This window comes from Octopus bimaculoides, chromosome 8 (assembly GCF_046866305.1).
Source record: "Octopus bimaculoides isolate indiv1 chromosome 8, ASM4686630v1, whole genome shotgun sequence".
In the NCBI taxonomy this organism is placed as follows: domain Eukaryota; kingdom Metazoa; phylum Mollusca; class Cephalopoda; order Octopoda; family Octopodidae; genus Octopus; species Octopus bimaculoides.
Genome location: NC_142935.1, coordinates 95,354,200 through 95,379,215, shown reverse-complemented (window position 1 = coordinate 95,379,215; position 25,016 = coordinate 95,354,200). Strand labels below are relative to the sequence as shown.

Here is a 25,016-nt window from a genome sequence, read left to right as displayed (position 1 = left end):
GGGCATATACATAGTTTAAGTCTTGCATTTATGATATGCAACCAATATTTTAGTTTTGCAATCTACTTTTTTTTTACAAAATACTTCCTGAAATATCTGTCACATGATACAAACAGGCCCTCGAGCCACTCAGTTGCTTCATCTAGATGCCAGTATATATATATATATATATATATATATTTATATATATGTGTGTGTGTGTGTGTGTATGGACCTTAAGACTACAGGGCAACTTAAGGGAGATAACTAATTGCTCTAGTCTTCATTTTATTATTCATAAACGTTTTAAGAAACTGTCTAATTAACTACTGAGTTTTAATTAGTAGTTAATTACCATGCTACCCATTCAGTATTGGTTGAACAGTTGCTTGTCTGTTCGCCTATTATTAAATCTATATTAACAAGTACCTCTGAGATTTAATCTCTTTAGGGGACACATTGCAAGGTCCTATGCTCTTTCACGCACACATACACATCTCCTCCTTTATTTATACATAAGTTAGATTCATAGAAAATCTGATAAATTTTGCCATGAAAAGTTAGCATATGTTGATTTATTAAGCGCTTCCCCATTTTTTCGTGGGATATAATTGTTTGTTGTTGTTCTTATGACCAAACTATTCACTGCTACCACTGCCATTATTATTATTATTATTATTATTATTATTACTACTACTACTACTACTACTACTACTACTACTACTACTTCTTCTACAGATTTCTCTGTTAGTATATCAACAGTTTTGAAATTTATGTGGATTTCTTTCTTTTCTTCTTTCCAAATTCCATATTTTTCTTTTGCCAACTTTGCTCGCTCCAGGAGAGATGGATGGTATGAAGAGTTCACCCCCCAACGGTCCAGGCACACCTCGAGAAGATTTACCCCCTGGTAGTACTGGTGAAATTGGAGGATACAGCCTTGGCTATCAGGAAAACGTAAGTCAGATCAGCTTGTGAATGCACTTTGGCCTAACTGAAAGAAGAATACTGCTGTAACCTAATGGTCACATCAAATGGCTATGTCACTGATCCATCCTTCTGGTAATGGTGCCGTTTGCATGAGCTGGCTGTCTGAAGCTTTACTTTCTCATTCTTCTGCTACTCTTTCTTTCTTCTTTCTTTCTTTTTCTTTCTTTGTCTTTCTTTCTTTCTTTCCTATCTCTTTCTCTCACCCTTCCCAACCTTCCTCACTCTTTCTTTTACTTCACCTCATTTACTACATATAACCTGCTCCTTCTTTTAAACCCTGACTTCATTCAGAAAAAAAAAAGTCAAGAACATGAAGAAAAAAGAAGAAAAAATAAAAACAAGAAAAACTTGAGAAAATCTGACTTCTTTGCCATTCACTAAATTCTATTAAACAATCTTGATGGTTATCAATCCCCTTCTATTTAACCTTTAACCTCTCCTGTATGACTATAATTTTTTTTTTTGTTTTTTAAACAGAGAGAATCTTTATAATTTCCCTCCTTTTTTCTGCTGTGACCTGGTTCCTTATTCCTTGCAAGCAAGTGCATGTTGGTTGCCCCACACTGCCCCATCTCTCTCCAGCTAGCAGCAAATTCAGCCGAATCCTAGATAATTTATACACGTCTAACTTATCTCCTGCAAACGTTATCACCTCATTATTCGCCAACATCATGATGCATTCTCACCATCTCAACTGCCAAATTCACGCTCATTACGAGCAAGCGTTTCCTATCTATATTTCTATCATATTATGATTTTTCAGGATCAAAATGAATCGGCAGCTATCCTTAAGATAAAGGAGTCTATGCAGGAGGAGGCAAAACGATTTGAAAAAGAGGCCGACCACCCAGAATATTTCATGCCATAACTGTTAACGGAAAGAGCAAGTAGCGTGTAAATTATTCTGCTATTTATGGTTTGTATTTATGGGAAGTGAGCGCGAAGGAAGGAAAGAAGGAAGGAAGTAAGGGCACTGCCACCCGACCATAGCGCTGAGCTGAGACCCAGGTGTTGGCGAGTGTACTGAGGGATTAGGGCCTACCTTAGCACTGTTTGTTTACTCATTGTGTTCCATGTCTTTATTTAATTATTATAAACTAATTATTATTATTATTATCATCACAATTATTATATTTTTTTGTTTTTACTTTTATTTCCAAAATAAAAAGAATATATTTATATAACTGTGTGTATGTGTGTGTGTGTGTGTGTATATATATATATATATGTATAATTGTATGTGTGTATATATATTTATATATAAATAAATAATATATATATACATATATATGTATAAAATTCTATGCATGTGTGGGTATATATACATATATGTATATATGTAATATATACACACAGCACATACTAATGGAGATACAGGCACACACACATATATACATATATATGTATATGCACATGTGTTTGTGGTGTATGTGTGTTGGTATATGTGTGTATGCATGTGTATATATGTTTGCATTTGTGTGTGTGTGTGTGTGTGTGTATAATAAATATATTTACACATGCACACACACACACAAATACACACATACATTATATATATATGTATGTATGTATATGTATGTATGTATATATATATATATATATATATATATATATATATATATATATATATATATCCTATCCCTGCCCCATTCCATTGTTCTGAAACAAATCACAAAAAAATTCTTGCCTCCATTTTGCTACTACATATTTCTTCAATTTTATTTTGCTTGCTGTGACATTTTTTGAAGCAGTCACCTACCCACCTGTTACTGATATTTTCTTGTACCCTGTCTCCCATGTTCCCTATCTAAGGAGTCGGTCTGATACAGACTATAAAAACAACTATAATGGAATTTAAGAAAAGACCCTGCTATAAAAAAAAAAATATGTAACAAAACTTCTGTTCTACAACAAGTTATTTCTATTATTACGACTTACTACTCCTACAATTACAATTGTAACAACTATTATATTAAGCTCCAGAATATTGTGTACTCCATGAGAGAGAGCTACTGTCCCAGCTCTATTGTGATAAACTGTACTACTATTTAGACAGACCAAATCTCCACCCCACCCCGTTTATGATCATATTGTTCTAGCTCTCTCTCTCTCTCTCTCTCTCTCTCTCTCTCTCTCCCCACCCAATTCCTTTAGTCCTAATCCTTTAGTCTCACATAACACCCCTGTGTTGTGGACAAATATGAGGATTGTTTGGAGACAAGGAGTAAGTCTTCAAGGCAAACATTTTAAGAACTTTTTCATTCCATTTTTGCATTATTTGTTTCTACCCCTACCTTTATATATATATATATATATATATATATATATATACATATATAAATATATATATATGTATATGACTTTTATTTTTCTTCCCCTACCCCACCCGTCTGTATAGTGTTGGTAGTGGTTGGTTGTAAGATTTTTCTTTCTCTTCTCGCAGACCCCCTTCCACCACCACTTCCTGTATTCTTGCTGTTAGACTCTAAAATTGTTGCCTGGTTAATAATGTTTAACAAAAATACTTATTCCCCGCCTCCTTTTTTTATTTTCTTGCTTTAAAACCTTGCATGTCTGTTTATTTTTCACATCAAACAACCAACTTTATTGTTGTTTAAAACAAAGCAACAACTACGGATCAGTTCTGATCTCATGGTTAATAGGTTCAAGAAAAAAAAAAAGTGAAACAGACTCCTCCACCCCTAACCCTAGCCACTTGGTTTGAGATTATTTTCTTCTGGCTGATGCATACCAATGTAAACCACTTGAAAGGGTTTTGTATTAAGCTACACATTATTATTATTATTATCATCATCATCATTATTGGCAGTGAAGTGGTAGAAACAATAGAGTGCTGGACTAAATGCTTTGTAGTATTTAGTCTAATCCTTTTGTTTTAGGTTCAAGCCCTGATGAGGTCTTTTGTCATTACCTCCTCAGATAAAACTTGATAAAACAAGTACCACTCGTACACTGATTTTGATTCAATTAGTTATGACCCTCTCCCAACATTTTTGTGACCTCATGCCAATATAAGAAATTATTATTATTTTTATCATTATTATTATTTATTATCTGAAGCATTATAACAAGTGATATGTTAAGTGAAATGAAAGAGCCCCAGGCTAAATGCTTTACAATATTTAGTTATCCTCTTTCCTGTCCCTTCTCTTGTAAGTAAAAAATCTCGCCAGGGTCAACTTTGCCTTTCTTCCCTCCAGGGTTGATAAATTCAGTACCAGTTGTGTACTAAAGGGTTGAGGCACCATACTCCACCTCCCCCACTCTCCTTCAGCAGATGGCTTTGGGCCAAATTAACAAATCATTAATTACACACATACAAAATGAAAAAAAACTTCAAGTAACATACCCCTACCCCATTAAAAAAAATTAATTTCTTTTCTGTGGCAGGACAGGTGTTTGACCCCCCCCCCCCCTCTCATTTTTATTTTAAAATTTTATTTGTTTTTATTGTTTCAATATTTTCATTCGCTCCTTTCCCCCCTTAAAATGTGTGTGTGTGTGTGACAACAATGTTTGTGTCCCTTGTCAGCCCCTTCTGCTCCAATGTCACACAATTCTTCTCTTCACCAATTTAAGATGATGGTGGTAAACAATGAGTTTACTTGGGGGGTGGGGGTCCATAAAAATTTTTTTAGGGTGTGCAACACGACCATACACCCCCCTCTCTTCTTTTTCACCCTTCTTCCTCCACCTTCTCTTCATCATTGTCATTCTAATGGTACTCTAAAGTACACATGTAAAACATATATACAAAAGAAATTGAGATTTTAATTCTATATATTTTGCATTTGTTTGATTATGTGGGTTGGGCATCAAGAAAATGTAATTAGATACTAAATCATCACAATTACTGATTTAATTATTATATAAACAAACAAAAAATACAATAAAGAAAAAAAATCTATATAATTAAACCAGCTCTGAACTATTAGATTAAGCCAGCCCCTCAAGTATAAAAAAGAAAAACATCCCCTAAACTACAAACTGAACTCACAAACTGTTGATAATGTCTGTGTTGGAAGATGATCTTCCTCTAAAATGTTCTTCTCCAACCACTAAAGATTTATAATAATAATTAATATTGATAATAGATTAATAACTATTGCTAAGTAAGCAGCCATGTTGGAGGTTGTTGTTCTGTATATTTGTTAACTTGTCTATGGCTGATCATTTTAAGCTACTTATTTCAGCTTTTGTATTTTTAAAATTAGAAGGAAAAAACCAAACAAAAACATTCTTGACTATATGATATAAAATATGTGTGTGTGTGCGTGCGTGCGTGCATATATATATATATATATGTGTGTGTGTGTGTTTGCACTCATGCATCAAATGAAATATATTTTCATGCATGTGTAACATCTATGTGTATGTGTGTATGTATGCACATATGTGTGTGTGTGTGTGTGTTCATACTCTATAAATACATTTCAGAATGGGCAATAGGTCAACATGTCACTATCATAATGACCTTGACACCTAAGGGTTTTCTTAGCTTAGTGGGAACTAGTCAAATCCTGTTGCTTATTAAACAACATTAATTTCTTTTCCTTTACCCCATCCCATCTGTCTGCCTCTCTTGCTGTGGCAGGTCAAAACTCTCCATCTAATCATAACTATGCTGTTTTCCTTCACACTTTGCCTAACCTGTTAAAATCCGCTGCTGTTATCAAGTGTGAATCTTCCACTGTCAGATCCTCCAATAGGAGCTTGATGTTTTCAGCTTGATCACTTCATCATTCATTCACTCACAGACAGCAACTTTTAAAAGACTTATTTATTATTTATTTATTAAGCTTGTTATAATATATGTCTCCACCCTTCCCACCTCTTATTGGCTGCATCATCACTGATCCTCACCATCTTGCAGCCAGCCAAGTTTAGATAAAGGGTAAAGGTAAAATAAAATGCTTAAACTTGAGTAAAGATAAAATTATAACCAATCTATTTCCTACTACATGAAAAAAAAACAAAAAACAAAAAAAAAACACCTTGAACTCTCTATCGTAGTTAAGAGGGGAAACAGTGGCACTTTGAAGATCTTATTGTAGATAAGAGGGGAGAACATTGAACCTTGAAACTGCTACTCTTTCTTAGAGGGAAAGAAAGTTGAATCTTGAAGCCCTAATGTAGCTAACAGGGAAAAGTCAAACCTTCAACACCTACTGTAGCTAAGAACCCCAATGAGATATATAAACTAATGTACAAACTTAATTATAAACTAATCTTACTAGGCACATTTCTTCTTTCTCATACATCAATTTATTCTTTTTAATCCCCCTTGTCTCTCTCTTCTCCACTCTACCCCACCCCTCAATCCAATGTAATGATTGTAGCACCATTTTTTTTAGGTGTTTGGGTTTTTCTCTTTTTTTTTTCCGTTTTCTTTAAAAATCATATTCAATGATTTTTTTTTTATATATATAAACTACAAAGGAAACCAAGAAGACAGAACACTAACAATAACAACCAAAACTGTGTATTGCCCCATGCTGTCCTCTCTAATTGTACATAGCCTGACAGCCTGACCCTAAATTGTACAGGGTCCACCTTTTATTGTGACAGAGGGCTATATATATATATATATATATTTTCATATTATCAATTTAATGTCATTACAATTTTTTTTTTAAATTCTAACTCCCTTCCCCTCTCCGCTATATGTAATGTCTGCTACGAGGCCTAGCATAAGAAGCCACTGCTTTGAACTTCACCATCTTCCCGTTCTTTCTGGACCCTAAATGTTCTCATGATTACCACTAATTTTTTAAACTGTACTTTCATTTCTTTCACTTGAAATATTTCTTACAATATGTGTTGGATACATATTCAAAGTTTAAAAAAAAAAAATTTCCTGTGTGTGTGTGTGTGTGTATGTATATATATATATATATATATATATATATATATAGTTCATACTTTGAAAATGTATCAACATCCTCTGGCTCTGTTAAAGCCATGAAAACTTGTTCATAAACTTTAAATTTTAATCCTTTAGATCTACTTACTAAAAGACCAACTCTTTCAAACCCCACATCCCCCCTGTTTGAATCTATGTCGTCTTAGTAAATTTTGTTATTTAATTTTTTTTCCTCCCTAAAATTGGGTCTCTTCTTCCTCCTTCAGTTTCCTTAAACATCTGGGGAACAGTTTTTCCAAATCAAAATGATACAATTCAGTGGCTTCTGTTCTGTGTGGGAAGTGTTGGTTCTAGTTACAGCTCTTTTCACCATTTTCTCATTTGTTGAAAGTAATTGGCACATTAGACTGGACCAAAAAGTATGTAATTCTCTAATTTCTCAATGGAAATGTTAAATTATTTAATAGAAAAATATCATTAAGCTTAAAATAAATCTAATGTTTTATTACATTTCAAATTTTTTGGGGGCATAGACTGTTTCATATAAGTTTTAAGCAGTAAAACATGAATATTTTAATTTCTGTTATTTAAAATTCTGCATAGTCAAGTCTTCAGTGTCTTGAAATTGTGGTGTATAACATACTATAATAGCAATAGATATTTGATGTAAAAATAATGGTTGGCATTTGAAGTTAACTGCTCTCATTTCCTCTAAAATTATGAGTAAAGATCTACGGGAAGATCTAGGTTTGATTGTGAGTTGGATTCCTTTTCCCTTACCTTCCATCCTTAATACATGTGGAAATATCATTAATATCACATAAAGCTCCTATGGCTTTCCTTTAAAATCTCAGATTTCCTCTCTTTGCCAGAAACCAAATGAAACAGTTCCAGTGCCAAATGCTATATAATGCTGCTCATATCACCTCATATGGTTATTACAACTTTGGTTTCTGCTAATTCTTACATTACTGATCTGTTGAGATAGAAGGGGTCAAATCTGAGGCGAACAATATTAACAGCCATATATCCAACATTGAGATAGTAGTTGTGCAGGGAATTCTGTCTGAAGTAGCACACTCTTTCTTCCATATTAACTGTGTGAGTGTTCTAACACAATATTTATTCATCTTTCTATATTCAGCTTTAAACAGTTGAATCGCTGTGTGTATGTGTGTGTGCACGTGTACCACCTGCCAGTAGCCTACCCCAGTGTCTCAGTGTAAACTATGTCTCCCATCAGCATCAATAGTGATGTTTGAATGATGAATGGTTTCAGTGTTTAGAACTCATCCATCTTTGCATTATGGAAGCAATTCTCCACATCTATTTATGACTGCCAAGAGAGACTTTGGTGAAGCTAAAGATTGATCTTCTCCTGCATGTCTGAACTGAACACTCTTGGCTAGTTCCAGATTATTTTGTCCAGTGTGTGTGTGTGTGATTTTTAGAACATGGGAGTAGTAGGTAAACTTGATGTGTGTGGTGGGGTGGTGGGTGGAATAATGTTTTATGGAACTTTAATTTACTTGCTACTATTACTACTACAAAACTATTACTGTTACTATACTACTTTGTTAATCCAAATTCTCTGAAATCTAATCCATTACATTTTTCTTAATCCTTGTAAATATTTACAGTAATTGTGCCAACATTAGTAGAATTAGACCCCCTCCTAACATATATCTATATTCTTGCCTACACATAGCAGTCTTGTATCTGACATGCTAGATATAAATTAAAAACATTTTCAATACAGACTCCTCATTTCAAGTTTGTCTATTGATCATTTTAGCAGCTTCTGGTTCCAATTGTATGTGCCCATTAACTTCTGGTTCCAGCTGTGTGTGCCCAATAACATCTGGACCCAGCCCTACATGTCCAATAATTTCTGGTTCCAGTCCTATGTGCCCATTATGTTAACAAGGAGATTTTCTCAAGCTAAGAGCTCTTATATTGAATTTTTTTTCTGTTGTTATATCATTTTTTCCCCACCCTAACTGTGGTGGACATATTTTTTGCATTGTCATTTTTTCAATTAAAAAAAAAAAAAGAAATTATTTCAAAATTATATTTTTCATTTCTTTTTTTTTTTTCTTTTTCTATTTATTCTTGCTGGCTTCCCCCAGAGATCATGTCTAGGCATCAGGCAGCTCCCATCAAAAGCTGTATGTACATAAACCCTCAAAAATGAGCATTCGATGCTGTTATCAGGTTAATATTTCCTTGGCACTGATCAATGTCTGTTCAATTTGAAATTACTTTTACAGTGTTTCAGCCAGTGTTATCCTCTTTCAAATTTCTGACTTTTTTTTTTCTTATTTATTCGTAGATTAGCCAAGGAAAATTTAAAACTATGTATTGTGAGTTGTGATTAAAATTTAAGATTTTATTTTTTTTTGCTCCCCCTTTGTAGATTTTCTCAATTATTTTTTCTTAAATGTTTAACCAAAGAAATTAATTCTAGGAAAATATTCCACTTATTTTAATTTGATATTTTTCCAAGTCAAAATTCTCTTTTTACCAATTCTGTTGGGTAATTTATAGCAAAATCAATTGTAGTTGTTTAAACTTTTTATGCAATAATATCTTAGACTATAAGCGGAAGACTGATTATCTTAGTTCCTAAGGACTTGTTTGGCTTTAAGTCTCTAACATTTTGTCTTCTAAACAGTAAATATTTGGCTTGATTTAACTAATCTAGCTTGTTGTAGTGGCAGGTTATATAAAAGGTTGGACATCATACTGTAGTGGCCAGTATATGAAAAGACAGACACAATACTGTGGTGGCCAGTATATAAAGGGACAGACACAATACTGTGGTGGCCAGTATATAAAGGGACAGACACAGACGTAATAGTTATAGGAAATGTAATATTATTGTAATAAAAACAGGGTTACTAATTCTTCAGTGCTATCCTTATAGTTGTGAGAGACTGCGGAAGTTGTGTTATTGTAGATATAGATCTGGTTCACTAACTGTATGTATATATATGTATATATATATATGTGGTGTATATATATGTATATATATTTACAGGTCAAAACTGAAATATAAGTTACAATCTGGAGACCCCTTTAACTATTACTTACCTTTGCTGTTCAATTAGATTTGCTTCTCAAAACCATTATCTTTTTTTTTTTCCATTATTATTATCATCATTATTATTACAATTATTATTATTATTTACCTCTATATGGGTTGTGACATTCCAAAATATTTATTTTAGATAATTCCTTGCCATTCTACTACTTAAACAGCTACTATTTGCTCTATTACAGGTGTTTCTTGAAATGGTTCATCAGTAAGGATTCACAAAACATCTCAGTTTCATTAGATTTACAAATATAAATATTAAAAAAAAATTTTAAAAAATAACAAAATAAAAAAAAAAAACAGCAAATTTTTTCTACTTTTTCCAATTGTCTTACAACTGTTGGATGTAGCTAATTGAATGCAGGGGTGACTGACAGCATGTCTTTGATGAAGCAAATGATTTTCACTGAAATTTCATTATCAGTTTTGAAGAAATAGTTTCATATGACTGGTTTGGTAATTCTCATGTTTGGTAAGCACTGTCCAGCTTTGTTGTAGCGCTGAAAGCTGCAGCAATTTTATCATCTTTTCATCTGCTTCAAATTAATCTCTCAAACATCTCATTTTAATAACATATTTCCATATTTCTCAAAACTTTCTTTTGCCATTTCATAACTACAGTGGCCTTTCTCAGTAGCCATTCAAAGAACATATTATTCTAGCTATCTTTTCCATTGACTGTAACAGCTGTTGTCTTAATGTTTCAGCTTGACTCGGTTATCATTTTAGTTGCTTTAGAACTTGTTACTATTGCATGATGAAGTAGCAAAGACGGTTGACTTTTGTATAAGTTTCTGTGAAATCTCTAGTGACATACATATTATTATTCTAGTTGTTGGTTATAGTTGTGTTTGATCTCTTTAGATGAATGGTAGAATGGTTTAGTTGATGGATTAATTCCCATTCATATTGAACCATTGACCATTTTCTCTCACAGGAGAAATTTATCTTGAACTACATAACTATTGGATAGTTATCACCTGAAACATTCCTCTACAAACCATCTTCTGAAGAGACATTTGTTGCTCTTTTTACTTTTTCTTTCTGGAATGAGAATGTTTTTATCTGGACAGTCGTTATGTGTTGATTAATTTGTCAGTTGTGGACAGTCTACATTGTTATTATTTTATTTATTTATTTGTTTATTTTTTCTTAATATAACTGGGACATTTTGTTTGTTGTAGCAAGTAGGTTATATTTAGTTTTATTTTAATGTCAAAGTGTAAATTGTATGAAGTTTTGTTAGGAAGGTTGTGGATCGATTCACATACACTGTCTACCTCTGTAGAGATGTTTCACTACTTGCTTGCTGATTGCTTTCCGTTATAGTATGGCTTATTGATTTTCTTGAATTAGCGTCCCCTGATCCTCTCCCTGGTAATCAATATTTTTTTTTCATACCCAGCAGTTAAAAAAAATAAAAGTTAATTTTTGTCTTAAGTTCAGATTTTGCAAAATTGTAAATTCATCATATCTCCCTACTTCTCTTTACTTTCTCTATAAATACTAATATTCTAAGAATTGTTGAGAGTAGAACACTTTAGTTCTGACTCTTGTCTTTTACAGAAAGCTAAATGGAAGTTTATTTAAATCGTTACCTGGCTGGAACACTGTATATTTAACTTTCAAGCACCATACTTTGTTATAGCACTAATTCGCCCCACCACTGCTCATTTCCATGGATGTCTCCCAATAGGTAGCACTGTTTCAGCATGTCGTTAGACAGCATCACTCATTTAATTGGAAGCCAACTGATCTGTCAGACCGACTCCACTTTGTATTTTTGTGCCCTTCACTCCCTGCCCTCACCCTTAAAATGACCTGTTGCTAAAACAAGCTTTGTACATCGCAAATCTCCTATTTCTCTAACTTCAATGACAAACTATATATTGAGGGTCTCAACAGTGTTTTCAGAGAAAAAGAAACTTATTAATAATGAAAGTGAGAGAGAATGCATCTTTTGTGTGGGTCCCTTGAATGTGTGGGTCCCTGAATCCTGAGAACAATCGAAACATTCAAGGCAATATTGTATCATATGATCTGTAGTCATTTTGTATCCATCTTCACATGTTGGAGCGGTCTCATCAAATAACTTATTGTCCACATTGTGTAGAGATGATGCCGTCAGTTTTTAGTTTCCAATTTGAAATGTATGTTCTATATTGTATAAGACTCATGTAGACATATGAAGGGTAATAAAGCGGCAGTGAGACCTTTGGAATTCAAAATTGTTCATGCATTCTGTTTTTATTTTAAGGGGGATCATTTGAAATCTATCTCGATTTCTAGTCAATGCTGTGCTGATGACGTACTCTGCATTCATTATACCTATTTGAAATCTTATTTAGATGTTCATTGTTAACAGTTTTTAACAGCATCAAATGATTAAATTGTAATTAATTAGTGCCGTTTTCTTACCAAAATTTCTTACCATCAGTATATGGTCTTTTGAAACTGAGATAGATTTTTAAAATTAGATCACCCTTTCATTGGGGTACACTACATTGGATCAGTTTTGGATAGTTTCCTAGTGTAAACAACTAAACTTAATCATTTTTACCACTAACAAATTGGTAATATTTCATCAGCAACACTGTGCATTTGTGTATGTATATACACACATATGTACAATCTCTGTTGATATGTCCACTTTAGAACTCCATTAAATTATATATTATACTCTATGGTTAATAATTTTCCTCATTAAGATATTAATATTTTTATCATTTAATTATTGATTCTTAAATAATCTGCTTGTTGTTTCATAGAAATAATCTGTCCCAGTTTTTGGTAGTAAATATAACAAAACTGAGCCATTGTGGTGATAATCCCCACCTTTTGTGAATACCATTGATTTCTGTTGGGCTATGGTGAGATAATGCATTTCATTGGCAGTGTGTGTATGTGTGTGTGTGTGTGTGTGTGTGTGTATATATATATATATATTATACACATACATCCACACAACATATATGTATATACTAAGAATATATATGTATATGTATGTATATATACATATACATGTGTACATATGTATGTATATATGTGTGTGTGTATACATATGCATATATAGATATATATTATATATTAAAAGCTGAAATTTGCTGTTTAAGGCTGCGTTATTCCACATACATTGTAAGTGAAAAAATTTAATATATTTTACTTCCGTTTTCATGAATTCTTCAAAGGTGACACTTTTCAAACAGGTAGCATGTCTGGACAGCAACTGGACTTCTACTCCTGGTAAATGTCTCAATGTGAGTGTATAGCACATAACTTTTGCTACAAGCTACTTAATCACTACAACCATCTTCCTATTACTTAGGTTAGTAGGACATTTTGGTAAACTTCAAACCTGAACATAACAATAACTTGATATGCTGTACACTACTACACCACTATTTTGCTTTTATTTGGCCATCTATCTTCATCAGATTAAACACTTTCACAGTTGGTGCACATGATGCCATGTTGCATTGCATATGGAAGATAGTTCATTTCCTATATGAGTTAATTATATTAATAATGATAATAATAATAATGATTTTTAATTACATAATAATAGTAACAGCAGTAGTATAGAATTTTGCATCATTTGTATGTAGATTAAATGATTGAATTTTGATCATAAAACATGTGTTCTCTAAAGGAAATTGACATCAAGGTTGTTCCGTGCATATTGAAAGGACTAGATTTTGTAGATTCATTTCCATTAGCAGTATATAATATTGAAGTGCCCCATTGTTGGCAGGGTGCAATTTTTCAGGAGTATATTAGTTAATGTAGACTTTAAACCTTTCACTATTTAAAAGAGCCAACCAGGTGAGTATGCTAAGTTTTCTACAATGGGATAGGTACAGTAATATCTTATGAATTTACACTGTACAAATTTCTACCAATTTAAAAAAATTTAAAAACAAAAAAAAATATTTTCTTAATTTAGACAAAAATTGAAATAAAAAAAAGATTATTAAAATTAGTCATTTCTTTCTAAAATTTGAACAGCAGCAAAACACTCCCGTTTCTATTCCGGATTTCGTATTTGCCTCCAGTTTCTCGTCCACACACATACACCTATCATCCATGTGATTGAATTGTAATTTTAAAACAAAGGGGAATAAATCAAGTTGGTTGTTATGGTTAGTAAATTTGTTAGTTCCTACAGTATACTGATGTCCACTCAATAGAACAATGGCATTAGATGTCAGGCATGGCTTTATGAACAAGAGAAACAAGTCCGATTGCTAGCTTTTGATTGCAGCTCTTAGGAAATAGAATATTTTTATGTCTCTTATAACTTATAACCTAATCTATTTAATAATTTTTGATATCAACAATAATTACAGTAATGATAAATAATCTGTCTTGAATGTTACACTAGTGACTCATTAATGAAACTGATGAAAAAAGTTTATGAATTCATCCAAGCCAATGCTGTTGATCAAACACATTATTAGCGGATACTTTTGCTTTACAAATGAAAGGCACTTAAGGCTTCAAAGTTTAATTAAAAATTATTAATTTAAAGCAAATAAAGTGTCATGCCTATGAATTAGAAACTATTTCTTCCTGTGTTATTATTTATATTTCTAAAAATCTATTTTCCAGAAAACAGTTTAGGTAACATATGTACATATTAACTCATAAAAATTCAATTTTTGCAAAAGCAGCTAACACATTTTCACAGACAAAGCATCCCAAATATTTTACTTTTGCCAAAATTCTTAAACTTTATTTTGTATTCTTTGCTTTTATAATGTTTTTTACATTTCTTAGGAAAACATTCCCTTAAAAAAAAAAAAATTGGAAACCTAACTTAAGGTATTGTCAATGAAAGCTCAGTGAACCAGTTAGATCATCTATATCACAGTATTTAAAACTTTGTGTAAATTATGTCTCTCCTCTTTTTTTATTATTATTATTATTATGATCATCATCACAGTCTTCCTGTTAACTTATTTTATCATTAAGTCAGTTAAAATAGTTATTAACCCTTACATTTAGACAGTTTAAGTGTTTCTGATATATATATATATATATATATATATATATATATATATATATATATATATATATATATAATATATAATATATATATATATATTTCCAAATTATGTTACAATTGAATCAGCATTGAATCTTTCACTAATTCTTTGAAAGACTTTTTATTTTTCTATCTTGACTTTTTTGATTTTTTTTACCTGACTCTTCTATTTCAAGCTAATATAGTCATGCAATATTCAGGTAAGTACTTTTTTTTACTCTCCCCTCAAAAATTTGATCACACTCACAACCTTTTGAAAAGTTTTTCCTTATTGTTACAAAATCTATCTTCAATTCATTGAATAAATATGCCATTGTTAATATTGGCGAATTTCTTCCAGTTTGTTAGTCAATTTGAACATTATATATATATATATATATATATATATATATATATATATATATATATATATATATATATATATATGTATATATATATATATATGTATATATATATATGTGGAAATTTGGTATATTTTCCTAGAATAACAGTTTGATCAGTGCCAATAAATTATTGAACATTTTAAAAGAAATTTTACATTTATATTATGAATATGATTTCATTTTTTCCAAAATTTCTTTTGTCATTAAAATTTTTTTTTATCTCCTTAAGCATTCTCTTCCAGATTTTCACTAATTCTCATTAGTTTAATAATAATCTACCTGTAGGTTGGCCATTAGTTGTATTTTTTTACTTTCTCAGTTCCATTTCTTTATTATAGGGGTGGAGTTATATTGTTTAAAGGCTGTCCGTCTCCCACTCTTCACAGTACTATAGTTTTGTCTTGAATCCTGTCTATATACGAAACTTATTTAATGTAAATTTAACAATAAATAGTTTTTCTGTTCATATGTATATATATATATCACATGGGTTTGATTATTTAGACTTATATATTTTTCTTGTTAAATTATTGTAATTGTGAGCTCTAGTTTGAAAGCAAGGTGTTAAAACTAAGAGCTCATAGGAAATGTCATGATGTTTATGACCTGTGTGAACATTGAATTGCCAGTTCTCCCCACAAACTGCTCGGATAACTTCACACCACATTTGAAAGACACTATGTAGCTGTATATTCCTTTTATATATTTATTAAGCTGATTAAAGCAGCAAGCTGGCAGAATTATTAGCACACCAGACAAAATGTTTAGTGGCATTTCTTCTGGCTTTAGATTCTAAGTTCAAATACTACCAGAGTTAACATTGCCTCTCATACCAATTGAGCACTAGGGTCGATGTAATCAACTAGTGCCCTCTCACTCATTTTCAGACTTTGTGCCTATATTTATCATGTTGGTTCAAGTCAAATAATAGGTGAATTTTTTTTACATTTCATCATGAATCTCTGACAATCATAGCATTTTCATTTTTGATGCGCCATTAAACTCACTGTTTTGGTGTGTCTTAGTATTTCTCATCACCTTGCCATTTCACTGTGATGTTGCCCCAGACACAGAATCTTCTTATATATTACAGCTGTGTCAGGTCACATGTTCACCTAGCTAGGTTTCATGTTATATGTACTGAAACAGATGTATTTAACTCTTTAGCATTCAGATTACGCTGTCAAATGTAATGCTTATTTATTTGTATTGTTTTGAATTAGCTATGCATGTCCTCATAGCTTTGAGATTTTGATGATGTTACTGTTGATGATATGAGAGGTAAGATCTGGTCAGTTTGAACATGAAACAGGTAGAATATTTAGGTTGGGATATAGCTGGTTTAAATGCTAAATTGGTAAAGGTATTGGTTAAATTATTACATGCTGTTTTTACACTTCACTTTAGTTGACTATTAATGAAATACTATTCTTTATTAAATAACAAATCCTGAGTTAGTACCCTACCATTATCACTGTCATAAGTGTTACATTTATTTCATGCATGAAAACAGCTTTACAGAAATTTCTAGTAGATTTATTTCAATTCTAACAGACAATTCTCTTCAAAACTGCCAGTATGTAGGGTGTCTTGATGCTGACAGCCAGGCAGTATTACAGCTTCACTCATCTCTCACCTGTGTCTTACTTTACCTGATATACACAACATTCCATGCAGTTGGTTTATAGAAACTTGGTCAGTTCAACACTCCTTCTCTACATCTGGCTAAACCTGAAGCATATATAAAGACAGGCCAGTGTTCTTGTTTATTAACTAGTGCCCCGTTGTTGTTCACTTCATTAGAATTCTCTTTCATAATAATATCATTTCAGTGTTAGGGTATTTGATTGTCTGTGCTATCTTGTATATAGCCAACACTCTATACAAGGTGTGTAAATGGCATGAAAGTTTTCATGTATGTTTCATAGTGACATTAATGATATGTAGGGGTGTGAAGTGGCTGCAGTGCAGGGGTGGGATTACATGTTATCTAGCTGTAGTTACTGTTACTAAAGAATTGAGTGTATGTACCGTCTGATAATGAACAAAGTGTGAGTGCAGTGGTATTGGCATGGAGAGCCATACGGTTATCATAGAAAGCAATTCAGAAGTGTTGAATTAATAGGAGAAAACCTTGTAGGACAAGATTCAAGACGCCATAAATCTAGGAGGTTATATGCAAAACAACATGCATACACACACACACACAGACACAAACACATTACACACGTACATTTACAAGGTGGGTCAGATGTCTCTTTAACATTTAAATGATAAAGAAAACTTTTATTTAATATTTTGCTTTTTTAATTTTTAGTATTATCTTTATATTGTTATATATAGTTTAGAAAATGTCAATATGGAAAGATAGCTGTTCTGCATTGTTCTAAAAATGGTATAGTATAAATGGTACTTCTGTTCAGTTGTTTGGGCATATCCAGTTTAAGCTGCCTATTGGTTGCTTGTGTGGTTGATAGCTATCCTGGAATTTCTAAGTCATGGCAGTTGCAGGGAGTGAGAATAGAATTAAGGCAGTTTAATTAATGAAGAAGGAAGGTTACAATTAAGAACAGGAAGGGAAGGAGAGAGGGATGCACAAGATGTCCATTAAGAAACTCATCTGGTCCCATTTGTTAGCTGAGTTATGTTACTGTTTGGGGAACTTTTAAAATGCATAATGTATTTAATGACATCAACAAAAATGTGGTATTCAATGCATATATTACAGTAAAATATAAATCAGTCTGTTACAAAAAAATACATTCTCACTCTTCTAAATTCCACATTTTATGAAAATGAATAAGTAAGCTGATACCGACAATTTAGAATTTTGAATATTGCAAGTTGTCAGTTGAATAATTGCTTAATTATTTATTTCTATTTAGCATGAAACTAAGAGTTGCAACATACTTTTTATAAAGGAGGGTTCTACTTTACACACAAGTGTGTGTGTGTGTGCGTTCTTGCATACATATACACATGTATAGACCTGTTAAGATGCTGTGCTGGAGGAAATCATCTAGTCTATGCAAACATTGAAAATAGAAAACAAGGAAAAGAATGATAATGATGATGTAGGCCATTGTTTCTGTTTGTTAGACATGTATCTTCTTCCACTGTCTTAATTTGAGATCAAGCCTTGTGAGTGTAAATGGAAACTGCTCAGTGTTAATATTCATTTGGCCATTGAACCATAGGAGAAAATGAGTATTATATATATGCATGCATACACACACATTTTATGTCTACTATTCCTTGCTTATCTGGAGTTGTTTAAAAAAATTTTGAGGCAGTATTTTATGATCTGATGCTCTTCCTGTCACCAGCACTTAACTGTCATTCAAGCAAAGTAGTCCCCTCCCCAACTAGTTATCACAAGACATGTAGTTTGTAAGGGAAGTAAACATGAATCCACCATTTTTGCCCACAGAAAGTCATATAGATTAGGTTTTTCTTTTCCAATCTTCTGTAGAAATGAATGTAGAAAATCTTCTCAACAAATCCGATCTTAAGTGGATACTAAACAATGATGTTGACATAAAGACATACATCATATTCATTTTTACATGTCTTTCCTTGTTGACGTAAGTTGGTTGGGACTTTTTAAGGCAGTGTTTTATAACCAGATGCCCTCTCTGGTAGCACACTCAAGTGGTTGGCATTAGGAAGGGCATTCAGCCATAGAAAACATTCCACAACAAACAATTGGAATCTGAACAGCTCCATGTCAAACTGTCCAACCCATGCCAGTATGAAAAGTGAGTATTAAATGATGATGATGATGATGATGAAGACACACAGTAATAACTTTATCTTTTGCCTTTTACTTGTTTCAGTCATTAGACTGCAGCCATGCTGGGGCAACACCTTGAAGAATTTTAGTGAAACAAATCAACCCCAGTATTTATTTCTTTTTTAAGCCTAGTAATTATTCTATAGGTCTATTTTTGCTGAACCGCTGGGTAACAGGGATGTAAACACACAGACACTGGTTTTCAGGTGGTGGTTCGGGACAAGCAGACACACACACACATATGCGATAGGCTTCTTGCAGTTTCCATCTACCATATCTACTCAAAAGGCTTGATATATGGAAAGGGGTTGCTGACTTGTTATTGAGTGACTAGCTTTTGCACTAAAATTACCTTCCACTTGTGGGTCCCCATGATGATGAAGACACAAAAGTATAGCAAGAATAAGGCTTCTAGGTATCAACATCTCTCCAATAAAGAATACAACCACAAGAGTGACTGGTGAATCACCAATTGCAACTTCTGCCACTTATCTTATCCCTTCCATCTCCATACAAGGAAAGAAATTGTAGTGTTTCATTGCCACTGATGCATGTGACACCCCAAGCACTACAACCAAAACGATCTTTTGTCATGTTTTGTTTTGAAGGACCCTTGTCTTGCCATTTGTTTGCAGAGCAAGAAATGATAAGACAAGATGTGCTTGAACACAGGATTTTATAGTGACAGATACTTGTGCAACATGGGTGCCACTCTCTCAGTAATTGAAGCTGTTAAAACTGGCAACAGGTAATAAAAAGCATAATGAACAGCCATAAACAATAGTTTCCAAGTGAGCATGTTCTCCTAGGTGGATTTACTTATACATGTAGATGCACATGCACACAAAGGTAGCTTTGCATACAATATAGGATGGCCATTGACTTTCTTGAGTACATTCACCTTTTGAGGTTGCCAGCTTGACTTCAGATGCTTATGGCCTGTACTAGCTTATTACTTGCAGTAGGTCTCTGGTCAGCAGTGATCTGACCTCTCACACACACACACGTTATGTTTACAAAGCGAGAGGGAGAGAGAGAGAGAGAGAGAGAGAGAGAGAGAGGACCCCTTGTGTTATGATAAGAGTGGAATCAGGATAATTTCTGAGTTGGGACAGAGATGAAATTTATTCTGTAATAGTCTCTAAGTTTTGCATATCAAAGCAATTTTCCATGTTGAAAGAATCTACTAATTCAATATAGCCATGTAGTTGAAAGAGTTCTGTGATGGAAGCCGAGTTTGTTAAATAAATGTTTTGTTGGATGTTTTGTCACAAAGACAAATTCTTCTTTTAGTGATACTTTTGTTTCCTTTTAATATTGATATGATCTTATCTAGAACAGTACCAGACCTGTTGATGTTCACAATGTTGGTATGTATATATATATATATATATATATATATATATATATATATATATATATAGAGTTGATTGTATTATTGATTAGTATAGTCATTGTATGGAGCCATATTTGTTGTATGATGTGTGTGTCTGTGGTGTTTGTGTATTATATTATCAGAACATTTTAGCTTAATTAGGAAGGAGTGAGGTTGGATATATTATTTTGTCTGGTTTCTGGTGCATGATCTATCTGTACGATATTTATTGATGTCTAACAGCTGTAGCACCTACACATGTCGTTAAACTGTTTACAGTGCTTTATGTTAGGCTTTGTGGTGTGATGTGGGGGAAGTTTGCTATGTTCTATGGTGTAGAATAGGAAGGAATATTAGGTTCCATGACATTGTGGACATTGTGTGTATGTGTGTGTGTGTGAACAAAAGACTGTTATTTCCTATGATGTTGTGAGTAGGAAGAAATACCATTTTTGTGCTTTTTGTTTCTCTGGTAAATATCGTAACGCTTTTGTTTCCCTATTTCTTTTGGGATACACTGTCTTTCTTTTAAGTGATTTTGTAAATAACAAAGAATTTATTTAAATAACGTTGTCTTGATTATGCAGGGGCAGGAGTGCAATTTAACATAAAACTTTTAATTTAGATTACTTTAAAACAGTAAGTTTAAATCATAAAAACAGGTACAGTCTCAAGTAGGTTGATATCAAAAGAGTTAAGTATTTTGTCTCTTGAGATTATGATTGGTTAATGATATTTGTTTTGTGAAGGTGCATGGCTTAGTGGTTAGAGTATTCAGCTCACAATTCTAAGGTTGTGAATTCAATTCCCAGTGATTTGTTGTGTCCTTGAGCAAGATACTTTATTTCACTTTACTCAGCTGGCAAAAATGAGTAGTACCTGTATTTCAAAGGGCCAGCCTTATAATATTCTGTGTCATGCTGAATCTCTCTCAGAAGTATATTAAGGGTACATGTGTCTGTGAAGTACTCAGCCACATGCATGTTAATTTCACAAGCAGGCTGTTCTGTTGATCAGATCAACTGGAACCCTCGTCATAACCAACATAGCACCAGTAATAATATTGTTTCATAATGTTTAAAATGACTTCCAACAGTTTATCTTCTTACAAATAAATAAATAAATAAATAATACAAAAGTAGTGTACGTTGCAGTTTTTAAAAGTGTTTCTTGCTGGTTTTAATCATGCAAATTTCAAGTAATATAACACCTCATTGAAAGAGAGAAACAAATCTAAATAGGATGTAGAGATCAGGTAGTCCTGGTTTAGCTCAAGTCATAGCAATTAAGTGTGTGGGCTTAAAATTTGCTAGTACTTTAAGTTTTTGATATTTTTATAATGGTTGATCTAACAGATAGTCTGTGCTCATAGCTTTCACACACCCTCTAGGCTCATTGAATGTCTGTGGCTGAAGTTGGTGTTAAGGCAATTTACATGTATGTGTGTGTTGTAAAAGACGGAATTTGGTAGCAGAGAAAAAGATAGAAAAAAAATTCTAGAAAGTGTTCTACATTCAACCCTTTAACCATTTAGATTATTCTATCAAATTAACTGTACATTATCTTGTAGCTTTGAGATTTCAATGATGTGATGTTTGTTTTTAGAACAACATTATAAGGTAGGCGTTATGAGTTGGATTTAGTTGGTTCAAACATAAAGCAGGTAGAATATTTAGGCAGGATATTACTGGCTTAAATGCTAAAGGTTTTGTCTCTGAAGCAATAAATTTTATTTGGACATATTGGGGCTTCTTGTATAAACTTTGGGAATAGTCAGTCTTGTGTATTGGATGGAGTGTATCATAGCAATAATATGAAGAGTGGAGGTATATGCTCTACTTTTCTTATTTAAAGTTTAAAGAATTTCTGGTTGGATCATAGTTTATTTGGCGAGGACTGATTTAACAGGCCCTATCACAGAACTTTCTAGATATTGGAAAAGCAGCTTACAGCGGAAAAGGTGTTCAAGAAGACTGGTAGTTGACATTGCAGAAGCGAGTAACAGCTGACCTCAAAATGATTTTGTACACCTCACCAGGTTGTATGCTACATTTTTGTCCCTCCTTTTTCTACCTTTAGAAAAGAACTCAAAACCTGCTATCCACAGCCAAGCAACAACCTGTAAATTGTAATGCATATATATATATATATATATATATATACATACATACATACATACATACATATATATATATATATATATATATATATATATATATATATATATATATATATATATATATATGTATGTATGTGTAGACACATACATTGACACACACACACAGTCTTTTTCACTGCTGCTGATTGTTTTTTTAAAATCTCCTGAGAAGTTGCATTCATCCATACACATACATGTATGTATGTATGTATATGCATGTTATGCCATGCCATAGGCTAACAAGCATGGCATATCATTTAGTCAGTACACTACCCCAGTATAGATACAGAGATACATACATATGCATGTATGTATAAATTTGTATGTGTGCATGTACATGCTCACCTCTGTGTGTGTCTATATATATACATATATATAAATCCAAATACCATACTTAATTCTGGTGCCTAAACTAAAGTACCACATTCACCTTTTATATATATATATATATATATATATATATGTGTGTGTGTATATATAATATAGGGAGAGAACCTTGTCGCCAATGTGCAGTGAAGGTTTTCAACTATTGTTGTAGTTCACTTCGATGTTTTTACCATCTTATTTTCCATGATCCATTATATATATATATTGGCTAAACTGGCAATATGACCATCCCCAAGTACAACAACATATATATATATATATCTTTTTTCATTTGTCATAGCCATAAGTTTTTCAAACGGTAAGCCCTCCCTTCACCTCATCACCCAGCCACTGACCAGTGCCACTGCTATCACCTACCACTACTACTACTACTATTACTACAAACAACACCACCACTGCTATTACTACCACCACTACTTATCACTACCACCACTACTTATCACTACCACCACCACCACCACCACTACTACTACTACTACTACTACTGCTACCGCTACTACTACTGCTCATTCTCATCAATGCTACTTACCATTGCCCTGATCCCTGTCACCCTTGGATTGCTTGAATGTGATGACCTTTCCACTGTTATTGATTTTTGTTTCTTTTAATTTCAATTCTCCCTGATTTATGTTCATAATTCTGTGTATGTAATACACGTATGTATATTTATATCTGTGTGTGTGTGTGTGTGTACAACTTGCATAGAAAATCTTATAAATGGCAGCTTCCTCCCTTCTTGCTCACCCTCCTTACAAACCAGCCTTTCCTACCAATTGCTACATCCAGTTTGATGTATTTAGTGAAATGGGGGATTTCAACATCTCCCTTCAGGTCTAAAAGTCTTTTTTAAATGGAAACAGATTTATAAACAGTGTGACAAATGTGTCCAGTTTAGTTTACTGGCAGCCACCTCCTCCACTTTTGTTTTCAAACATGGAATATTTCCACAAGTCTTTTGTTATTTCTATTTCTGTTTTGTTGGTGATGGTCTGATGTTTTTGCTCCAAGGTGTTGGAGATGAGAAGTCAAAGCAACATTTGTATGCGTGCGAATGTTTGTACATTCATTGTCAGTGAAAAATGTCCACAGAAGCTCTTCATTCTCACACATTTTACAAGATGTCTTTCTAATCATTATATGATGTAACTATTGTTATTGCAGAGATACTACTGGCAGATACCAGCAATTATCACCTTCAATTTTCTCACATGCTTTCTCATGGATATGTTATTGTGCTACAACTACTACCACCATCATCACTACTACTACTACTACTACTACTACTACTACTACTACTACTACTACCTCTCTCTATCTGTCTGTCTGTCTCTATCTTTCTCTCTTTTCACTTAATACTCGTGTATATTTTTCACATCTTTCAACTCCAATCTCGTCATTGCTTCTTATTGGCTCTGAATCATCATTGTCATTGTTGCCAGAATCTTCATCATCATCATCATCATCATCATGAACATTATCTTTTCTTTGTTTTGACCATAAATAATTCTCTTCATCTCTCACCATTTTATTCTGTCTCACTTACTATCTACCTCTCTCTTTCTGTCTCTCCTTTTCTCTTTCTTTCTCTCTATCCATCCATCTATATCATTTTCAATTTGACATTTCCAAGCAATAGTTGGAACTATTCAGAATCTGTTCATTTTGCTATCCTACATTTTATGTCTTTCTCAATGTGTATGTGTGCATGCATGTGCAGATGCATGTGTGTATGTACTGAATATATATATATACCATTATGTGTACATAACAAATGTGCACATACACACATACATACATACATACATGCATGTATGCATAATAAATATACATGTATGTAATATATACACATGTATATATGAAAGTGTGTGTGTATTTATATACACTCAATACACATGCACATATATGCATCTGTATAAGTATATGTGT

The 25,016-nt window shown here is 32.8% G+C and overlaps 1 protein-coding gene across 24 annotated transcripts in view; it reads left to right on the top strand.

Annotated features, from left to right (window-relative positions):
- The window catches only part of LOC106874579 (single-stranded DNA-binding protein 3), a 186,456-nt gene that overhangs the window by 160,294 nt on the left and 1,146 nt on the right, over positions 1 to 25,016 (top strand). For 9 of the 24 annotated variants that reach the window (XM_089356844.1, XM_089356841.1, XM_089356838.1 and 6 more), the window contains one exon: positions 821 to 936. In XM_089356844.1, the coding sequence (XP_089212970.1) occupies positions 821 to 936 (116 nt within the window). Of the gene's footprint in view, positions 1 to 820; positions 937 to 1,732; positions 2,138 to 25,016 lie in introns of those variants that run through there. The other 15 variants (XM_089356830.1, XM_014922358.3, XM_089356834.1 and 12 more) reach the window with 5 other exon arrangements.